This window comes from Carcharodon carcharias, chromosome 1 (assembly GCF_017639515.1).
Source record: "Carcharodon carcharias isolate sCarCar2 chromosome 1, sCarCar2.pri, whole genome shotgun sequence".
NCBI lineage: Eukaryota > Metazoa > Chordata > Chondrichthyes > Lamniformes > Lamnidae > Carcharodon > Carcharodon carcharias.
Genome location: NC_054467.1, coordinates 154460241 through 154483303, shown reverse-complemented (window position 1 = coordinate 154483303; position 23063 = coordinate 154460241). Strand labels below are relative to the sequence as shown.

Sequence of the window (23063 nt, the reverse complement as noted above, 5' to 3'; positions counted from 1 at the left end):
TATCTAGAGGATGTGCAAATGGCAAGATCCTGAATAGTTGTTGTCCCAAAGCAACAGAATAAGAGAAAATAAGAGAAACAAGAAAGACGAAAAAACAAACCACCTAAAGAAGAATCAAAATTAGGAAGATTAGGAAATCTAAATGGAAATGTTGAGTTTGGAAGCCTGTAATGCCCCCAGTTGAAAGACAAGGTGCATTTTCTCAAACTTATTTTGAGCCTCATTGGAACACTGTAATAGACCAAAGACAGAAAAGCTAGAGTGGGAGGAATTTTCCTGCTCTTCTTTGTATAGTGTAAAAAACACAAACTTGGAATAATTAAACCAAAATTCAAATAAATCCAGTATTTTCATTTTATTTTGCACATCATTACCTAGAAATAGCATACCCTGCGTACAGTATACTAAAATAAGTCAGGCACATCATTGTCTTGAAACATCAACTCCGTTTGTCTCTCCATTGATGCTGCTTGAACTGCTGAGTTTTTCCAGCATTTTTTGTTTTATTTCAGATTTCCTGAATCCATGGTATCTTTCTTTTGCATAAAAATCATGATCTGTTCTTCTTCCAAAGGATCCGTCTTTGCCAATGGTGAGACCACCTGAGATTGCTCCATCTATATTTATGAAGATAGGGAGTATGGAACAAGGAGGCATTTTTGTAAGTTTTAAACACATAAGCCTGGAAGTTTCCCTGGTCTATCTGTCCATCAATATTTAGGAATGGTTATATATTAAGGAATAATTTGTGCAGTTTCTCCTACCTTCCCACAAGGTCACTATTGGTGTGGCCCAAGGTTCCATCCTTGGTACCAGACTTTTCCATATTTATGTATTATTCTTTGGTGACATCACGGGCTGAATTAGATGTTGAACGTGGACTCCATGCACCCGTGTTCATATTGGGGCAAGGTGCCTCCGTTAGCCTGGCTCACCTCGCATTAATTTTTTGGCTGACAGGCTTTAATTATTATTGGATGAGACTTCCGCCCCTCACTAGAGCAGCTGGCCAATAGGAAGCTGGCATTTCTCCAGTACCGGCAGCGTGACAGGGAGCAGCGGCCACTGCCAGCACTGCATCGAGGAGGCAGGCGTTCAGCAGGGATCACAGAAAGGCCCAGGCAAGGGGATGGGGATGGGGTGGGGGCTTATTGACAGAGCAAGGTGGAAAAGTTGGATGTGGGGAGGGACAATTGTTGTGGGGGCCTCCGATTGGCATTGAGGACACGGAAAGGAGGCAGGCCTCCTCTTTCACTGGCAGCAGCCTGCAGGGACAAACCTGCCAAGCTGCACTTTGGGTGCAGGCCTCTCCCACCAGCCATTAAATCAGAACACTGATGCCACCCCGCTCATAAAATTGGACGGGGGCTAGGTTTGGTCGGCCAGCAGTTGGCAGGCCACCGATGGCACAGTGCCCTATTTTATGGCTCCACCTGCCTGCTTTCCTTCCCACAGGTGGCCCATAAAATTCAGCCCCGTATGTTGACTTGGGGTCACTTTTCATACATATGTTGCTGGCATCCAGCTCCACCTTTCCATTACCCTCAAACACCTTGGTGTTGGCAGAATACTTGCCCCAGAATTTTTTCAGATATCTTGCTAGAGACAGGATTTAATACAGGAAGCAGTCCAATGAAACCTATTCAAACAGCAGTGGGCATGGTATTTCCTGCTGTTTCTGAGATTTCCTGGTTGGTCTTATATTTATTTTACACCTTTCTACATAAAGCTTCAAGGTGCGTTCATAATGCAGCCAAGCAGATTGAGTATCAATACACAAATCGTTCCATACAGGCCTAGGCTGACAATAAGAGCTGAAGAGATTCCTGGTCAGCCATGTGATAGAAAGAATGTTGGAGCCATCACTGTTCAGAGTGACAGACTACAACATGCATGTAACATTGCATGTTGTCTCAGCAACTTGGACTCCCTGTAACACACCAGCACGATTTGAAGCCCCATTTGTGACACACTAGTCCAGTTACTGAAAATGGAAACCATATACTTCTGTATTTCTCACGTTTGCACTGCTTTGATATCATTTGCAAACACAGATTTTGCTTATAATAAGATTGCATAAGTTTTTATATTACTCCTTTTATTTCAAAGTCACTTATTTCAAACTGTTGTACAATTCAAATTATTTAGCATTATATTTTGCCTTTATTATTTGCAGTATTTTTTTCAAATTGGATACAAAAATAGTGTATAAAATAACTTTGAATGAATTAGAAACAGACAGAATTACAAAAAGAGAAAGCTCCTAACACTGATAGCCTGGTACTCTTTTTGCTGGTTTGTAACTCCATGTAAACCATGCAATGCTAATAATAATGCATACATCTAAATCAACTGCCAAGAACTATAGCATTTGGCCGCTGAAAATAGTTTATTTTGAATTGCAGCCAAACCTGGTATTTCAATTCAGTTAATTATCCTACTGAGAAAGTTATGAGATTGCTTATATTTTTGTTAAGTTTGAGTCACTGAGCTATTGCAAAGTCACATCACATCTTGTGCTTTTGATGAATCAATGGGAGCATAGGAACAGAAGTAGGCCATTTAACCCCTCTAGCCTGTTCCGCTATTCAGTAAGATCATGGCTGACCTGAATCCTAACACATTTACTCACTTTGCTTGTAATCCTCAATACCCCTGCCCAATGAACACCCATCAATCTCAGTTTTAAAATTTTGAATTGACCGAGCCCTAATCAGCTTTCTGAGGGGGACATCCAGGCTTCCAATATCCTTTGTGTGAAAAAGTGTTTGCTGCCAGTAGCAGAAAGGAATTTAGCTACATTTATTTTCATTGAGCTGTCTACACACATAGGGCAGGATTTTACCGTTGGCGAGCGGGGGCAGGGCCCGCTCGCCGGCACATAAAATGATGCGTGGTGACGTCGGGCAGAATTCCCGATGTCACTGCGCCCAATTTACATATTAAGGAAGGCGGGGGCGCAGCAAAATCAGCTGCATGCCCGCTGACCTGTCAATGGCCAATTGGGGCCATTGACAGATCAATTAAAGTAATTAGTGGACCTGCCCATCCAACCTTAAGGTTGGCGGGCAGGCCAGGAGCCCCGGTGGCAACTAGAAAAAACATGAAACCTCATCCTGCAGTGGGATGACGTTTCATGTAGGATTTAAAAAATTTTAATGAAGTTGTTTTGGAAATTATGAACATGTTCCAACTCATGTGACTTTATCAGGGAGTTGAGTGCGCTCTTTCGTGCGCATGCGCAAAAGAGAGTACACTCTCGATTTTAGGCATTCCCCACCCCCCCCGCCCGCCACGGGGAACACATAGCGTTTCCCTGTGGACATCATGCTGGGCGGACTTTAAATTGGCCTGCCCACATAAAATGGTACCGCGCCTCTGATTGGGGTCGCCGATCGGACGTGCGCCCGCATGCGCCCACCCATCAACTTCCCCCCCAATGGGGGGAAAATTCTGTCCATAGTATGTTCCTGTTCTCAAATCAGCAATTTATTTGGTTTTTCAGAATTGCCACTTCATTGGTTTTCATTATTATGCAAGTAGTTCATAGATCTTACTTTTGTTATGTACACATTATTTACATTCAGGTTTCAGGTTTATGTGCAGAGTATATCATTTCTTCAGTGGGACATCAAAATGAGTTTATATTCATATTGAATTATTTAAATACATATTGCTGTAAGTATCAGAGTCTCAAATAATTCATGACATATATTCAAACAAAATGTTTTCATTATGAAAGCACCACATTGATAGCTATGTACGTGACAACTTTATGAGCTGTGCAGTCGGCAGGAGCTGGTTTGCATTGGCTGCAAAATTGGACCGGGTCCCAAAATGGGCCAGGGAATCATGATGCAGAACTACCCCATGCCGGTTGGTTCAAATGCAAGCAGCATGCAAACACAAGTGTGTAGCCAGCACTAAGTACACTGTTGAGTGACTGCATACCTGAGCAGGAGGCGCAAAATCTTGGAAGGCCACCATAAGTTAAAGCTAGCCTGCACTACCTGAAAGGGACGTGCACTGTGGTTGGACCAGGTGCTGGAAGTCATTGTACAACTGATTCGGACCTGTGAAAGACACAAGAATAGCACAACATGGCAGAGAGTGAGCTCCAAGATTTTCCAACACTGCACTGGAGGCTTTGGTGCAAGAGGTGGTGAGGAATAGAGATGCCATTTATACTCAGGGGGATGAAGGGTTTGTCTTATGAGGAAAGGCTGAGTAGATTGTCCATACTCATTAGAGTTTGGAAGAATAAAAGGTGATCTTATGAAAACATTGCTGGCAAACATTTTTCATATTTTAAAATCACACATTGCAGTTTTGTAAAGTTCTTTAAAAAGAATCATCATGTCATTCTTATCTGATGACATCGCTGCTGATGCTTTTCGACCTGTAGGTTAGAATCAAAAAATATTGATTAATACTTTTTTAGCTTCCTGTAAGATGTTGCCAACACCATATTAGTAAGGATTTCACTTTCCTTGCTACTTCTTACTAATGAGAAGGTGAAGGATAAAAATTTGATTCACAATTTTTATTTAGCCATAACGTTACTAAGAGAAAATAAATCACACTTACACAGCATCATTAGAAGATTCCAAAGCCATTCACAACCAATGAATTACTTTAGAAGCGTAATCCCTGAGCTTATGTAAAAAAAACATTTGTTTAGCTTGCTTATGGCAAGGATTGACAAATGACACTGAGATTAATGACCATTTAATATGTTTAACGGTGTTGGCCTGAGGATGATTGTTGCTCAGGATACCAGGAGAACGCCCTGCACTTCTTCAAAAAAAAATGGCATGATTCCTTAACATCCACCTGAGCTGACAGATAGGGTCCTGGTATGTGCTCAGGTTGTACAGTAGAACTTGATGATTCACTGATCCAAGCCACTGAACCTTCGGATAACAACAGCAACATAGGAACATAGCAAATGTAGGAAGAGGAGTAGATCATTCAGCTCCTCATTCCTATTCTACCATTAAATTGGATAACTCTTGACCTGTATCATAAATCCATTTACCTACCTTTGCTCCATATCACTTGTCAACTGTTCTTATTAAAAATCTGTTCATCTCAATTTTGATAATGTCAATAGATCTAGCATCCTCAGCCTTTTGTGTAAGAGAACTCCAGGCCTCTGTAGTTACTTGTGTGCATAGAAATTCCTTGCACCTTGTTTTTTATTTTCCAGTATAAACATGTGTGCGATTTTGGTACTGTGTTAGGGGATGAGTGAAAATAACATTTATAATTGCAGTTGTCTTAATGTTACTTTTAGTCGTTTTCATCTCATTGTTTTAACTGAATGATTTTTTTCTGTTCACAGGGGCTTACAGAAATTCCAGGCAGTACCTGTAACCTATGGTTAAGCTTGGTAAGAACAGAAGTTAAGATTGCTATGAAAAACTTGCTCAGTTTTATTTAACTGTAGTGTTACAATATAATACAATATGTTAGGAAAAAGCTCCAAGACACTATGGCCTCATAGATACTGCTAAGTCCCAGTGTCTTGGGATGGTTTGTTTACTATCCCATTTTTTTTTGCCCAATTTTTATAATCTCCTTTGATCATAATCAGTTATCTCCTTTCCTTTTGTTCCTTGTCCAATTCCCCTTTCTTCTCCATTGTTGCTAAGGTGTTAATAGTGGTATTCAAACTGGAGATCAATGGTCAAATGCTGCTCTGCTGTGTATGATATGAACTGAGTGGAGAATGTACATTGAAGGCTCCCAGGATTACTGATTCATCATCTGAGAGAGGTTGGCAAGTTTTAATCAGCAAGAGATTTCTTTGCCCATGTTTGACCTGAATTAACTATGAAACTTCATGGTGTCTGGAGTTAATGTTGTAGAATTCCAGCCCAGCTCCCTTCCTCTGCATTTCACTGTATCTTGCCTCTGGGCGATGAACGAGTCTGGGACAGTGGCTGAAGGTTATTATGTTGTGATTATGACAATATTAGGCTGTTGTCTGTTAGCCTGTGGAGCATCTCTCCCAAGCTCAAGGGATGGGCAATAATTGGCCAGCATTTATTCATCCATGAATGAATAAAAAAAACTTTGACATGATTCTCCAAATAAGGCAGACCTTGAGGGGTCAACTGGGCCGAGTGTGCTTTTACTGTGTCTTAATTTGATGCCTGGGCCATAGTTGAGTGATCTGCTGCTTTGATTCTTGTTATTGTTTACAATTGAATGGCTTAATAGAGCAGAAGTCAAATACAGATCAGAATTGGCTTTGAAAATTTGGGAGACAGCACATCTTGGCATAAATGTCAAATGCTGTTGACCCTGCCAAAGTTTGAGGTCAGGGGAAGGTCCGTTTGACTGTCATTTGCAGATGGCCCTGCCACTATGAGTGCATCTGGGGTGCTTACCTTTGCAACACTAGCTGAAAGACCAGTGTAGCTTGCTCAACCTCGGGGGAAGTGGGGTGTTAGGAGTCCCCTTCAACAGTGCCTTTATTTGTCCGAAGAGGCACCTTTATTACAAGAAAATCTAAACCCAATCTTCAGGAATCTACAAGGACTCCCCCTCTCCCTCCGCCCCCGCTTTACAACAATGAATTTGCAATGGGCAGGCAGACCCTATCTTGCAGGGGTGATTTTGAGATGTACATGGACATGGATAGAAATAGGATTAGGCCATGTAACTCCTCAAGCACCTTTTGCTATTCAATGAGATCATGGCTGATCTGTAACCTAACTCCATGCCTCCTATCCCTCAATACCATTGGTTACAAAAATCCATCAATCTCAGATTTATAGTTAACAATTGGCCTCGTATGATTTGCCATTTATGAGAGAGAGTACCAAACTTCCAGCATCCTTTCCATTTAAAAGTTTTTCCTAACTGCACTCCTGAAAACTTTGGCTCTATTTTTAGGTTATGCTTCCCAGTCCTAGAGTCCCCAACAAGCAGAAATAGTTTTTCCCCAATCTACCCAATCACTTCTCCTTAATAACAAAAACAGAAAATGCTGGAAAAACTCAGCAGGTCTAACAGAATCTGTGGAGAGATAATCAGAGCTAACATTTCGAGTCTGCATGACTCTTCCTCAGTCATTAAGGTAAGAAAGCAGAGTGTGATAATAGCGAGACAAGGGTAAGCACTCTGGTAAGCACTCTTAGTGCCTCCATCAGTACCTCCTTTCGCCAGTACCACTATCAATAACACCCCTTTGTCCTTTTGTTCATGACATCTTTTTCAATCTCTCCTTTGCCCCCACTTATCACTGATCTTCAATCAAACTTCATCTGCTCCACCCCCCTTAAACGGTATAAATTTCATCACATGTTTACTTCTCTTTAGCTCTGAAGAAGAGTCATATGGACTCGAAACGTTAACTCTGTTTTTCTCACCACAGATGCTGTTAGACCTGCTGAGTTTTTCCAGTATTTTCTGTTTTTGTTTCAGATTTCCAGCATCTGCAGTATTTTGCTTTTACTTCTTTTTATACCTTGAAATCTTTGATCATATCATCCCTTAACATGCTAATTTCCAGGGAATATGACCCTGGTTTGTAATTTTTTTTGTTATTTAATCCTTGGACTCTGGGCATCATCCTAGTATAGATACTTTGAATTCCCTCCCAGCCAATATATACATATTTTTCCTAAAACAAGGATTCGCCCCACCGTGGTTGACAGGGCCCTCGACTGTGTCCGCTCTATTTCCCACATTTCTGCTCTCACCCCTTCCTCTCCCTCCTAAAACCACAATAGGGTTCTCCTTGTCTTCACCTTCTACCCCACCAGCCTCTATATTCAATGCATTATCCTCCACCATTTCCACTACCTCCAGTGTGATATCACCATCAAACTCATCTTCCCCTCCCATTTCAGCATTCCAAAGGGATCACTCCCTCCGCAATATGCTGGTCCAGTCCTGAGTCACCCACACCACACCATCCCTACTGCACCTTTTCATACAAGCATGCGAGATGCAACACCTTTTCACGTCCTCTGTTCTTACCATCCAAGGCCCCAAAAAGTTTTTTCAGGTGAAACAGTAATTTACTTGTACTTCTTTCAATTTAATATTCACTGCTCACAATGTGGTCTCCTCTACATAGGGGAGACCAAGCTCAGACTGGGTGACTGCTTTATGGAACAGCTCCGTTCAGTCCCAAGCTCGACCAAGAGGTTCCTATCGCTTGTCATTTCAATTCTTGCTGCTGCTCTGACCTTTCTATTCTTGGAATGCTGCTGTGTTCCAGTGAAGATCAACATAAGTTTGAGAAACAGTATCTTGGAGAACCAAAGGTTACAGCACAGAAGGAGGCTATTCAGCCCATCATGTCCATGCTAGCTCTCTGCAAGAGTAACTCAGCTAGTCCCACACCCCCTTTCCCTGTAGCCCTCCAAATTTTCAGACAATTATTTTGAAAACCAAGATTGAATCTGCATCTACCACACACTTAGGCAGTGCATTCCAGATCCTAAGCAGGTGCTGCATAAAAAAATATTTTCCTTATGTTGCCTTTGATTCTTTGCCATTCATCTTAAATTAGTGTCCTATGGTTCTCAACCCTTCCACCAATGGGGAAACTTCTTTCTATCTGTCTAGATCCCTCATCATTTTGCACACCTCTATCAAATCTCCTCTCAACCTTTTCTTTTCCAAGGAGAGCAATGCCAGCTTCCCCAACCTATCCATGTAACTGAGGTCCCTCATTCCTGACACCATTCTTGCAAATCTTTGCTGCCCCCTCTCCAATGCCTTCATATCGTTCCTAAAGTGTGGTGCCCATAATTGGACGCAATACTCCAGATGAGGCCAAATTAGTGTTTATCTTCGACTGGGAACTTTACAGTCTTCTAGAATCAACATTTCAACAATTTTAGGTCATAACTTCTGCCCCCGTTTTGTTTTTCCTTGTTGGTTTGTTTTCTTCACTCTCTCATTTATTTTGTTTTTGGAAGGTAGCTATTCAGGATCCTGTCAATTACATCTCCTCTAGCCAGATAGTTTGTTTCTTTACTTGCCCCATTAGAAACTCTCTTTGGCCTTGCATCATATAACCTTTTGCCATTTTATCTCTCCTGCCCTTAATGCTGTTGTAGACCTTCCCTTTTGTTCTTCTTCTCACCCTCCCCTCTTTCACTTGCCCAAAACCTATTATATTTCTAATTTGTGGTGCGGTGCCCAGATCTGAACACCAAACTTCATCTCTGGTGGGTTCCAACCTTGTTTTCAGTTTTCTGCTATATGCTCACATGGTCATGGATTTTCAGCTCCCTTGTCAATCAGTTGATGGCCTGATGGCCTGGTACACCTTTTCTCATTCTATCTCGCTCTCTCTCCTCATTATTTGGCTTGTTTGACCATTATGTCATATCTTTCTCTTGCAGATATGACACTCTGTAGAGTCACCCTGTTTTAATGGAGATGGGTTAGCTCAGTTGGCAAGACTGTGGTGCACAATGATGCTAGTGGTGTGAGTTCAATCCCTATACTGGTTGTGGAAGTTCATGGAGGCTTGTCTTGCTCAAGCTTGATATGGAGTGGTGTTACTCAAGCTAAATAACCAGTTGTCTCTCTTTAACAGAGAGAGTTGCCTATGGTCCCTCATGGACTATGATTCCTTACCACCTCCAGGATAAGCCCTGTCTTATTTGACACCATAAATCAGCCTTCTAAGATGCTTTTTGAGAATTATTTGCTGGATCAGGGCAACTCCCAGAGGAACACAACACACTCAATTCTAAATTGAAAAAAATAATTTAAAGATCACTACATGGTTCTGCACTGAGAAGTAATAGATGACTAACATTCCAGACAGATTGGTGCTTACCTGTAAAGTGAAATGTCCTCAGAGGCTGTGAGTCAGCTGTTACATCCTGCAAAATATTCACTTTGTTAGTGATAACTTAATAGTTTAGACTCTGGAAAGATGAAAAGAACACTTTTGTTAAGATATGATCAGGAGTGATATTGCCTACAGGGTAGTTAAAATGTTCTGTGATTTTCATTGCTGGAACTGACCTGTTGACAAGAGGAACTGAAAGATAATTGGGACAGTTCTTGCTGGAGCAAGGCATTGCAGGGCATACACCAGAGTTAGATATTTTCCTGTACACTGCAGTTCAAAATTATTTTGGGCCATAACTTATAATGGACTAGGAAGGGCAACAGAGCAAAAAGGATCTTAGTGTACAGTGGGATTAATATTGTATCTCCTTAACCATTGAGATTTAAGAATTGAGAAAGAAACATGGAGAAGGAAGGTAAATTAGTGTGGGTGAATTAGTCATATTGGGTTAAGCAAAATCTGACCTATTGCAATTAGAATCCTGCCTGCCAAAGGTATAACAGAAATTGGATTATCTGCTTATTACGATCTTCAAACCATTTGATCAGAAATTGATGCATAGTAAATGCAAACTCAGGACTTACTCATGTGAGACCCAGTTTTACAAGACTGGCAAAATCTACACTGCAGTTGTAGGAAAATATAGAAACTTTGACACAAGGCTGGAATCCAGCATTTCCAGATCCTAACATATTCTGCAGCATCATACTCATGCTGAAATGCTGGCAGAAGGTCCACCAAGCTTCAGGCTCCCAAAGTATGTGGGTAAGTAACAAAGGGGTACAGTATTTAACTCCCTGTTAGGTGGTGCCAGAATGGATGCACAACTGCATGAGATGAGTGAAAGTACAGTTGTCTTATGTGGCACTTAAAAATGTCCTCCTCACAGAAAAGTTTCTTAAAATTCATTTGTGGGATGTGGGGTTCACTAGCTAGGCCAGCATTTATTGCCCATCCCTAATTGCCCTTGAGAAGGTGGTAGACAGCTGTATTCTTGAACTACTGCAATCCCTGTGATGTAGGCACACCCACAGTACTGTTAGGAAGGGAGTTCCAGGATTTTGACCCAGCGACAGTGACAGGACAGCAATATATTTCCAAGTCAGGATGGTGAGTGGCTTGGAGGGGAACTTCCAGGTGGTGGTGTTCCCACTTACCTGCTGTCCTTGTCCTTATAGATGTTAGTGGTCGTGGGTTTAGAAGGTGCTGCCTAAGGAGGTTTGGTGAGTTTCTGCAGTGCATCTTGTAGATGGTATACAATGCTGCCAATGTTTGTCAGTGGTGGAGGGAGTGAATGTTTGTGGAAGGGGTGCCAATCGAGAGTGCTGCTTCTTCAGTGTTGTAGGAGCTGCATGCATCTAGTCAATTGGAGAGTATTCCATCACACTCCTGACTCGTGCCTTGTAGATTGTGGACGGACTTTGGGGAGTCGGGAGGTGAGTTACTTTTTGCAGGATTCCTAGCCTCTGACAAGCTCTTGTAGCCACAGTATTTATATGGCTAGTCTATTTTAGTTTCTGGTCAATGCTAACCTCAGGATGTTGATAGTGGGAGATTCAGCGATGGTAATGCTGGTCAAGGGGCAATTCTCTCTTGTTGGAGGTGGTCATTGCCTGGCACTTGAGTGGCATGAATGTTACTTGCTACTTGCCAGCCCAAGCCTGGATATTGTCCAGGTCTTGCTGCATTTGGTCCTGGATGCTTCAGCATCTGAGGAGTTGCGAATGGTGTTGGACATTGTGCAAACATCAGCAAAATTCCCACTTATGACCTTATGATGGAAGGAAGGTGATTGATGTAGCAGCTGAAGATGGTTGGGATGAGGACACTGAGGAACTCCCGCGGTGATGTCCTGGAGCTGAGATGACTGACCTCCAACAACCACAACCATCTTCTTTTGTGCTAGGTATGGCTCCAACCAGTGGAGAGTTTTCCCACTGATTATCATTGGCTCCAGTTTTGCTAGGGCTCCTTGATGCCACACTTGGTCAAATGCTGCCTTGATGTCAAGGGCAGACAGTCGAATCTCAGCTCAGGAGTTCAGCTCTTTTGCCCATGTTTGAACCAATATCCACATATATCTTCATCCTCAATGATGGAGGAGCCCAGCAGATCAATGCAAAAGATAAGGCTGAAGCATTTACAATAAACTTCAGCCAGAAGTGCCAAGTGGAGGAATACTTGTGTGTGTTGTTCTCTTATGAAATCGTATGATCCTACAGGAACCCCTAAAGAATTGTCACCCTCACCAATTTGTTTGGTGGCATTTGAATTATAAGAGTAACCAGCACTACCAGCATAACGTACTGAAAGAACATTACATATAGAGTGAAAATGAAATGTTCTCCAGTGACCAAACCTAAAATGCAAGTAATATCACTGTGAACTGAAAAAGAAATCAATGTTCACAAGAAAATTATGCAACATTAATTTGTTAGAAAACCTTAATTTATTAGGACGAGTTATGTGGTTCGTTGTGTATCTATTATATATGAGTAAATGCAACACATTGGACTAAGCATGAAGCAATATTGGCCTAATTAGGACCTACTCAGGGAGCCTATTTAGCTTTGAGGCTGGACCTTTGTCCTGGAAAATAGTTGTGTAATTTTTGCTGACTGTACAAGCCAATGAATCTGTTCTGTTTTTCCAATTTCCTTCTTGCTAGTTTATCTGAAATTAGAATGTTTAAGCATCTAGCTAGTGTTATGATGTGGCAGATGTGTGCCAGGTGGACCAAATCCACAAGGGAAACTTGGTCACGCTATCACAATGGTTTTGTAATTTGTATTTATTACGAGAAAATGTGTGCACTAAATTCAGAAGTAATGAGTCCACCAAGACCTTTGGAGATTTAAAAAAATTGAATTAAAATATTTATTAATGAAGTAGGAAATTCCAAGCACATACATAGGACTACAATTACTCATTACTATAACAACTCCTAAAATTCCTAACTGATCTGACTCCCAGTTAAACACCTCCTTTAAGGCAACAGTCCAAAATAGATTTTAGATTTAAAACAAAATCAGCAAGTTACCACTGTAGCCACTTGTCAGTGGAATTCCAAATGTTTTTTTCTCCAACTTCAGTTACTTTACATAGCAGGCTTATGCACAAATGGCTAGAGGTTTCTTGAAGTCTGTTTCATACACTCCTGTTAGATCTTACATGGCCTTCTCTCACATTGTCTTTCATTCTCCTTTATATACGCCTCTCTCTCTTTAATATGTAAATCCTATTGATCCATATGTCTTTGAAACTGTACCTTCCTCATAATATAAAAACTTTCATGTTGCCAATATTGTCAGTGACCTTTGGAAAAAATAAACACACTCTTAAGCCTTGCTTATGTGGCTAGTTGCAAACAGACTAACATCCCTTTGAAATCCAATAATCCCTTCATTTACCTAAAAATGCAAATTCCCTTCACACCTTACATGCTAAGCCAGCATCCATGTTTACTCATGAGCATGTCAAGTACATTCCTACACATAGCTTCTTTTGATAATTTCAAGCTTGCAGTCTACTTGACTCCAAATGTAATTAAATCACACAGACAGAAACATCTAAACTTATCCTCATAAACCTACTTCACAATAAACCAGAAAAATATTATGAAAATTATTATACCTCCATCATACAAGCAGACATAGCAATAAGTGAGAATTTCTCCTGGCCATCTTAGGTGGAATGGAAATCAAAGTAAATACCGGAGAAATATTCTGCTTTATGAACTGCAAACTTCCAGCTGTGATTTTCCATTCATTAATTTATCCTTAGATTTCAATGATAGGTGAGGATCAGGAGTGCACTTCACATTAAAGTTTTATCTACCATATGCAATCATGACACAAACCTCTAGGGAAGGACTCCAGCTGAATTTGATAGCAGAGACATTTTCATATGTCACTTATTCAAATCATAGTTACAGGTTTAAGACAATCATATTGTTAGTTTCATTCCCACTCCTGGGTACGTCATCAAAGAAAGGACAAAAGTAATAATGTCGTAAGATATATCTCAATATAGAGAACAAGGTTATACTCCCCGCAGTGCTGCATCTCATTGTTTCATTTTCTGTAATTTTCATCTCCAACACCCAATCCAGAATCCATTCCACATGTTGATTGCTTTTTGTGTGAAGTGGATCTTCTTATCAATTCTACAGTTACATTTTGTCAGCTTGAATCTATTTCTCCTTGTCCTATTCTACTGCTTAATTTAAAGTAATATTCCAGAGTTACCTTTTGCTATTGTCTATCACCTCCGAGGCACCTTTTCTTTCAAGATTGAAGAGCCCAATTTTCTCCAGTCTCAGAGGTCAGATCCCTGACACTAAGGATATGTGGCTTTTCCCCACACTGCCTCCAACATATGAATGCTTCGCCTTTTTTCACTGTCCATAACCTCACAGAGGCCAGGATTTTCCGTGCCCGCCGGCGTGGCCATGCTCGGTGGCATGAGCGGACAAAATGGTGCGATCGGTTTCCCACCATCAGATGTCGGGAACTTCATTGTAATACATCTGCATATCACTATTAGGCCAGCCTGCTGGAATCGTTCCCCCACTGGATCGTCTGCCCACATGGGTGGGAAAGCATGCCGACGTGTTTCAGAACAGCATGTAAAATGTATGCATTTGGTTGACACTTTGAGGGGAACTCGGAGGTGAGTACTCAGCAACAATATGCAGCGCTTGCCAGGGTCGCCTGTTGGAATTAAAGCTTGAGGCGCATTGTGCGGGGTGGGGTTAAGGGCTGCCTTGCAGTTGAGGTGACGACTTGTGGGCTGGGGCTTGAGGTGACTTATGTGGGGGTGGGGGGGCGGTGGAGGAGTGAAGGTGCAATGGCTGCCTTGCGGTTGAATATAGTGCACAACCATTTGGGATGGGGCAAACAAAAACAAAAAATGCTGGAAAAACTCAACAGGTCTGACAGCATCTGTGGAGAGAAAGACAGAGTTAACGTTCTGAGTCTGTATGACTCTTCTGGAGATTCATACGGACTCGAAACATTAACTCTGTTTTTCTCTCCACAGATGCTCTCAGACCTGCTGAGTTTTTCCAGCACTTATTGTTTTCTGTTTTTTTTTCAGATTTCCAGTATCCGCAGTATTTTGCCTTTATCGTTTGGGGTGGGGAGGTCGGATGGGTGAGGGAAGTGGCCACGCATTAGGAAAACCGTATATAAAGTGACCATTCCTCTGCAGCTGAGACAGTTCAGACGCAGCCACATTGATATGCTTGGAGTCAGGCTTCTAGCTTATTTGCCCATTCAAGCAACGCAGAGGCACCAAAGTGCCTCCAAGTTCTCCAGAGCTTTTCACCCTCAGCATAGACTGCAAAGTCATGAGTGGTTTAGTGGACTGCAGAACAGTTGTACAACTGCATACATTGTATAATCTCCTTGCTAAAGTGAAGCGGTCACTGGTGGAGGAGCTCACAGCCCCTTGCAATGTCAGCATCCCGGTTGGATCAGTCTCCCCCATGGTTCAAGCTAACAGCACAACCTTGCAGTGCGGGTTAGAAGAATGTCTGTGCCTGAGCTGAGAGCACAGTATGAAGTCCAATGGGCAAAGCTACAGCCAATCGGTTGGATGGAATGGGGCAGAAGTGGATGAGGTTTCGGGCAGCCATGCTACACACTAATCTCTAGCCATCCAAGTGTGAGCAGCGCTCTCTGGGAAGTGTTGAAGGGTCTTCAGACTTAACCAGGACAGGTTCTTAGTACACCCATGCTAACCCACGTGTCTCTCCCTTTCATCCTGCAATCAGGATCAAGGAGCCAAGTGAATTAGCTGTATGCCTGATGGCCTACAGAGAGTGAAAACGACAGAGGAGAGAGCACTGATGCTCCTGGCTGTGCAGAGGGAGGAGCAGTACCCTTTGGAAGAAAGGGCAGCTGGGACTCGCACAAATGCTGCCGAAGAGCCACTGCAAGCCATCGCTGGTTGGTGCCTAGCTAGAACCAAAGTTTATACGTCCTGCCTTTCATTCCTGTAGATGATAGAGAACCAGTGTCGCCAAAGACTGTGCATGTCTAAGGAAGTGATCGGTCACATCTGCCAGCTCCTGCAGGATTTGGCACCACTGGGACATGGAGGGCATCCATTGCTAGTAGCTGTGAAAGTGACCACGGTGCTCAATTTTTACACCGGTGGCTCCTTTCAGGGCTCCAGAGACGACCTCTGTGGGATCTCACAAGCCTCCACCCACAAATGCATCCATAAGGTTACGGATGCCACCTTTGTGAGGGCACACAACTTTGTGCATTTCACTTGGGACCAGGAGAGCCAGGATGCAAGAGTGATTGGTTTGGATTGGCCCAGTTGTCAGGTTTCCCACTGATGCAGGGTATGATCACATGGTGCTCAGGTGTCCATCACAACAAGCGGTGAACTAAGTCAACCACAAGGGATTCCATTCACTGAATGCGCAGCTGGTGTGCGACCACGACAAACGCATCATGCAAGCCTGGGAGTGTCCACGACTCCTACATCCTCAATTAGTCACAGATCACTGAAGTCTTCCAGGGTCCACAGAGGCTGCAGACATGGCTCCTCGGGGACAAGGGCTACTTGCAGAGGTGGCTGATGACGCCTGTGGGGCGGCCTCAGACTGCAGCAGAATGAAGGTATTACGAGGCTCGTGATGCAACTTGCAACTTGGTGGAGCAAACCGCCAGACTGCTGAAATGAGGTTCCAGTACCTGGACCGGTCTGGTGGAGCCCTGCAATGTAGTCCACAAAGGGTGTCATGCATCGTCGTCACCTGCTGCACCCATTATAACCTGGTGCTGCAACGGGGAGAGGAGCTGGCTGAGGAGGAGATGCAGGAGCTGGCGGTCTCCTCCAATGAGGAAGACGTCAATGGTGATAAGTGTGAGGTGGTCCTCGCAGGTGACGATTATGGCGATAAGGCCCTCGCACTAACCATACAAGATAGGTGAACTCAGAGGCCCTCAAAGCTGCTAGGTTTGTGGAGGATAATGATGACTTGCAATAAGGAGACATCATAAGATCCTCACATCGCATTTGTGAACGTTTGACTTCAGTCTGGCTTATGGCAGTGCCAATACCCACTGTGATAACGTTTCTGTCATGGAGATGCAGTGGAGGCCCTAATAGTCACTAGATTGCAGGAGGATGATGACAACATTCAGTGAGGACACTCCATAAATCTTCAAATGCCCTGTGAGAATGTCTGACTCCTGTCTGGTCAAGGGCCCTATAATCAGGGCCATATCGTAGAGGCACAGCCATGAAACCTTAAAAGCATCTGCCCCTTTGTCCGCCCTCAGCGCCCGATCCCTTCAGGATCGCAGCTTCACTGGTCACAGGTGCTGAAGAGATGGGGCACAGCCCTACCTCAAAGGTGCTGAGAGCACACAGAGAGAATGATGGAACTCTGTGATGCCTGCCCACGACATTCTGGCAGCAATGACAAGAACCGTCGAGGTGCAGGCATCATTAATGTGTCCAGGAAGTGTGAGGCTGGACCATTACTTTGGTCTGAAGGCTACATAAAGCACAGGGAATTGGCCCTGGATGAGACATCTGCCTTTATCTTGTGCAGAAAGGTTTCACATGTGAGTGACTTGAGCACTGCTCATCAGAACAAGGAGCCATAGGCAGGGAGACATTCTTGGGAGCATATTGACAATAGTGAACATTATGTACAAGTGGTTAGAACTTGTGCCCAGGCTGTACAACTACATCTTCCTAACTTTCCTAACCTTGCTGCTATGTCTTGGTGCTCCCTGGATATCCAAAGCGGAGGTGGAGGCAGCCTGCTGACTGCTACACCCTATCTGGGATGACCTTGGTGGGCTTCCTGCTGACGTTTTCAGGGTCCTGCTGTGTGTCAGTGGCACCGTCCTCGAATGTGGAGCTGGAGCTGCTGAGGTCACAGGAAGGGCCGGGCACTCCCAGAGTCACCTGGTTGGGTGGCCCCAGGGTATGCACCTGCTGATCCTCCTCCCTATGGGTGCTCAAGGGCCCCAGGCTGACTCCTTGAGGAGAAGGGGTAGCTGGAGGGAGATTGAGCTGCCCGGGACCCCTTTTATGTACACATTGTTGGAGGCAAATTATGGCATCAGCGATGGGGTTGAGCCCGTGCAGCAGTGCTGGAGAGAAGTCCTGGATCAAGGCCTCCAAGATGACTACCATCCTACCAGTGTTGACCTTGGTGCATTTGCATGTTGACCCTGTCACTTCAGAGTGAAGGTGGACAGATTCCTCCATCGTGTCTTGCAATCTGAGGAGCGCAGCTCATTGGAAACATCCCTTCCTGATGTTCCTGAGCTTGCCTTTGAAGCTGTAACAACTGTGACATGACCGAGTCCAGATGCTTGACATCTGGCTCATACTCAGCAAATTTCTGGCCTCCAGCAGTCCTCTGGGCGCCAGGGACTTGGGAAGTCCCTGCCGTCTCCTGCTATGGCAGGCAGTGCAATGTGCTCACCAGATTGTGGTTCCGAGGCTATTCTAAATCTAGGTCCCACCGAGGTGTGTGTCTCTGCGCTGGTGGAGGGTGTGGGTGAGCGCTGGCACGGGACTTCAAGGAGGGTGCCTCCAAATTCCTCTTCAGAGGTTTCTTCGGGGTTTGATTGGAGCCCCTGTGTCATGGACTCCATTGGCTGTTTCTCAGATGTGCCTCCGAAAGCAAGGGGAAATAATTGATTCATGGCAGTAGCCTTTGAAACAGGACACATCACTCATGGCATGGTTGTCTGATGAATGTTGCACTGCTGGATCCTCACTTGGAAGAGCACCACCCTCCTCACCGTCAGCAAGGAACAGTCCAGATCCTTGCCAGCCAGCTGGATGGCTCTGATTTCAAAGTCCGTGAAGACCTTGATTTCAGGCAATCCTCCACTGGTCTCTGACCTCTCCTTCTTGTTGCATACCAGCTTGACCTGTATGAGTAGAGATGGAGAGAGTGTATCAGGACGCCTACCAGGCCAAATGATAAGTATTCTTGGTATGTGTGGATGGTGAGTGGTCCCATGGATGGGATGAGGACAATGAAAGTGAGTGTGAGAGAGTGAATGGTGATGTCCCTTGAACCGGTAGTGAGTGAGGGCTCTGTGGATGCTTGATGGGTTTGTGAGCGTGTGAGTTGAGAGTGGTGAGAAGAGTGACTTGCCCTGGAGGAATGGAGGAGATAATTCATCCTTTTGCGGCACTGAGTGGCTGTCCTCTTTTGAAGGGCATTGGCGCTGACCACTGTTGCCACGCCTCACAAACCTGTATCATCACGCCGCTGCCCATCCTGCGGCCAGAGTGGGGTTTGAGGAAATTGCGATGGGCCTCCACAGCATCCAAAAGGCATTCCAGTGATGCATCACTAAACCTGGGGCCTGCAGTCTTCTTGCATTTCGTGGACATCTTCCCAGCAGCAGTCGTGGGCTGGAAGCACAGAGGTTGTGCGCGTGGCTGGACTTTAAATGTGGCACCTGGTGTAATGAAGCAGTGAGGTGATGGCAGGCCGACAAATGAGAGCCCTCCTGCCATCGAAACAGCGTGTTTCCCAGGAATGCATAAATAATGTGGTGGGTTTGGGACAATATGGCATGAAAACCCGCCATTGAGGCCGGAGGGTAAAATGTCATTTTACTCGCCTGGTACCACATTTAGTGTACATCTGGGATTGTTTAAGGTGTGGTGCTGTACAGTTTGGTCACAATCATCTCAGACTTGTACTCTACTGTTTTGCATGTGTCATTTGTCAAACTGTTGACTTTGAAAATTGCTGCTGCACATGGTTTGGACATCTTTAGCATCGAGTTTACTCAATGCTTTTTATCCACAACTTATTTCAACACTATTCATGGAGTACATATGTTATCCATTTCTTTAAATATAAAAGAAAGAAAGCTTTGTATTTAGATAGCATCTCTCACAACCTAAATATGCCACAAAGCACTTTACAGCTAATGATGTACTCCTGAAAGAGCACTCCGCTGATCACAGTCTAATAACTTGAAAATGGTCCATTTTTCCCTACTCTCTGCTTCCTGTCCATTAACCAATCCTCTATCTATTCTAATGATCACCCCATATGCATGCACCCTTAACTTGTGTATGAACCTTTGTGTGGCACCTTATTGATTGCCTTTGGGAAGCCAAGAATACTGCAGCTACTACTTCCCCTTTATCTACCCTACCAGTTACATGCTCTAAAAACTCCCTTTCATAAAACCATGTTAACTAGTTCTAACCATACTATGCTTTTCTAAGTACACTGTTAAGACTTACTTAATAAAGGGTTCCAGCACTTTCCCAATGACTAACTGGCCTTTAGTTCCCTATTTTCTCTCTCCCTCCTTTCTTGAATAGTGGTGTTACATTTGCTAACTTCCAATCTGCTGGGACTTCTCCAGAATCCAGGGAGTTTTGGAAAATCATAGTCAGGGCATCTGCTATCTCTGCAGCTATCACTTTTAAAACCCTACATTATAGGTGATCACGTCCTGGCGATTTTTTGGATTTTATTACTTTGATTTTCTCCAGGACCTCTTCTCTGCTGATACTAATTACCTTCATTCTCTCACTCTTATTGGCCCCTAGGTTAAACTTTATGTCAAGTATGTAACTTGTGTCTTCTCCCATGAAGATAAATATTTCTTCAATGTCTCTTCCATTTCCTCATTCCCCATGATAATCTCTCCTGTCTCTGCTTCTAAGGGGCCAATATTTACTTTAGCTGCTCTCTTTTTAGATGCTTATAAAAACTCTTGCAATCTGTTTTTATATTCGTGGCTAATTTGCTCTCATATTTTATTTTTGTTCTCTTTTTATCAACTTTTAGGTGGACCTTTGCCAAATCCCAATCCTCAGACTTAACGACTGTTCTGCGCAACATTATAAACCTCTTCTTTTAACCTAATACTATCATGGTTAACCTTTTTAAACCATGGATAGATATTTCTTGCTGAGTTTTCAATTTTCAGTGGAATGTATTTTTGATGAACATTTTGAATTATTTCCTTAAATGTTTCCCACTGTTTATTTACCACCATAACTTTTAGACTATTTACCCAATCAACCTTAGCCAACTCTTCCCTTATACCTATGTAATTTGCTTTTTTTAAGTTAAAGATTCTTGTTTATGATTGGAGAATGTAATTTTCAAACTTAATGTAGAATTCAATTGTATTATGATCCCAGTGGATCTTTTACTATGAAATTACTTATTAACCCTGCCTGATTACACAGTACTAGATCTAAAATAGATTTAACCCTAGTTGGTTCCAATAATCACCCCATATGCATGCACCCTTAACTTGTGTATGAACCTTTGTGTGGCACCTTATTGATTGCCTTTGGGAAGCCAATAATACTGCATCTACTACTTCCCCTTTATCTACCCTACCAGTTACATGCTCAAAAAACTCCCTTTCATAAAACCATGTTAACTTATTCTAACCATACTATGCTTTTCTAAGTACACTGTTAAGACTTACTTAATAAAGGATTCCAGCACTTTCCCAATGACTAACTGGCCTGTAGTTCCAATTGCTCCAAGAAACTGGCACAAAAGCATTCTGGAAACTCATCTTGCAGACCAACTTTAACAATTTGGTCCAGCCCACATAAAGTTTGAAGCCCCCCACAACTATTACATTGCCTTTGTTATAAGCTCCAAAAATTTCTTGTTTAATGCTCGGCCCAATGTTGTAACTACTCTTAGGTGGCCTATAAACTGCTCCCACCAGTGTTTTCTGAGCCATGCTATTCCTAATCTCCACCCATACTGTTTCTACTTCCTGATTTTCTGAGCCAAGATCCTTTTTCACTAATGTTCCTCTGTCGTCTTTTATTATCAGGGCTACCCTCTTCCTTTTCCTTACTGCTTGTCCTTTGGAAATGTTGTGTAGCCTGGAACATCTATTTCTCAACCTTGGGTGCCTTGTAACCTTGTCTCTGTGATGGCAATTTGATCTAAACCATTTATCTCTATTAGTAACACTAATTCATCTATTTCAAATGCTTCACACATTCAGGTAAAATAACTTCACTTTTATTTTTTCGCTAATATTCCCCTCATGGAACCTACTCTCTGATGCACTATTAACTCTCTGTCTCTTCCTGTCCCATTCAGCTTGAATTTACCCACATTGATATACTTTCCTATTGCCTCAGCTTTTATCTTTGGATTTCTATATCTCCCTTCACCCAAACCCTCCCCCATTTCTGTTTGTTTTTCCCTACTCTGGCCACACTTGCTGGTGTACTCTTATGTTTGTACATTCTGTCCCTTTCTGTCACACTCTGGTTATCATTACCCATATTGCTACCATGCACTATTTCCTTGTCCTTTCTCCCCTCCACTATTTAGTTTAAAGCCCTCCTCTATAGCCCTACTTATATGGCTTGCCAGGACATTGGTCCCAGCATAGTTCAGGTGAAGATCTTCCCAACAGCACAGCTCCCTGTTTTCCCAATACCAGTGCCAGTGCCCCTTGAATCTAAACCCGTTTTTCCCACATCAATGAGCCTGACATTCAATTCTCTGATCTTATTCCCCCAACACCAATTTTCTCATGGCTCAGGTAGCAATCACGAGATTATTGCCTTTGTGGTTTTTTAATTTAGCCCCTAACTGCTTATGCTCCCTCAGCAGAGCCTCTTTCTTAGTTCTACCTATGCCATTTGTACTCATGTGCACCATGGCTATTGGATCTTTCCCCTCCCACATCAAATTTCTCCCCAGCTCAGAGGACATGGCCTTAACCCTTGACACCAGTCAGGCAATACAGTGTTTGGGATTCTCACTCACAGCTGCAGAGAACCATATCTATCCTCCTAACTATACTGTCCCCCACTACAACTACTTTCCTTTCACTCCCCCAACTTGAATAGCTCCCTGCACCACAGTTGCCGTAGTCTGTTTGCTCATCAACTCTGCAGTCCCTGCTCTTGTCCACAAGCTTCAAAAACCTTAAATCTGTTGGATAATTACAGGGACTCAGATTTCCCAATTGCAGCCTTCTGGGTCCTCACAACTGCTTCACTCGCAGTCACACCCACCTGTCCCTCATCACAGAGCAAAGCAGAAGTGTCTAGCCTGAACCCTTTTCTTGGAGCGTGTAGTCATTTCTGACCACTTTTGTTTAAAGGGGGTAGGGGAGGGCGTGTAAATATTAAAATTCATAGTGATTCTGCTTTTACCAAGTCAGGTTACAATTGACAATGACAATGACTGATTATCTCCATGATGAAAAAA

The 23063-nt window shown here is 43.2% G+C and overlaps 1 protein-coding gene across 1 annotated transcript in view; it reads left to right on the top strand.

The window, feature by feature from the left end:
- LOC121275511 overlaps positions 1–20723 on the top strand; it is a 50201-nt gene extending 29478 nt beyond the window's left edge. Inside the window, exons 5-7 of the mRNA XM_041183074.1 lie at positions 575–661; positions 5345–5392; positions 20646–20723. Of these exons, the coding sequence (XP_041039008.1) occupies positions 575–661; positions 5345–5392; positions 20646–20723 (213 nt within the window). The remainder of the gene's footprint in view (positions 1–574; positions 662–5344; positions 5393–20645) is intronic.
- The last annotated feature ends 2340 nt before the right edge of the window (positions 20724–23063 follow it).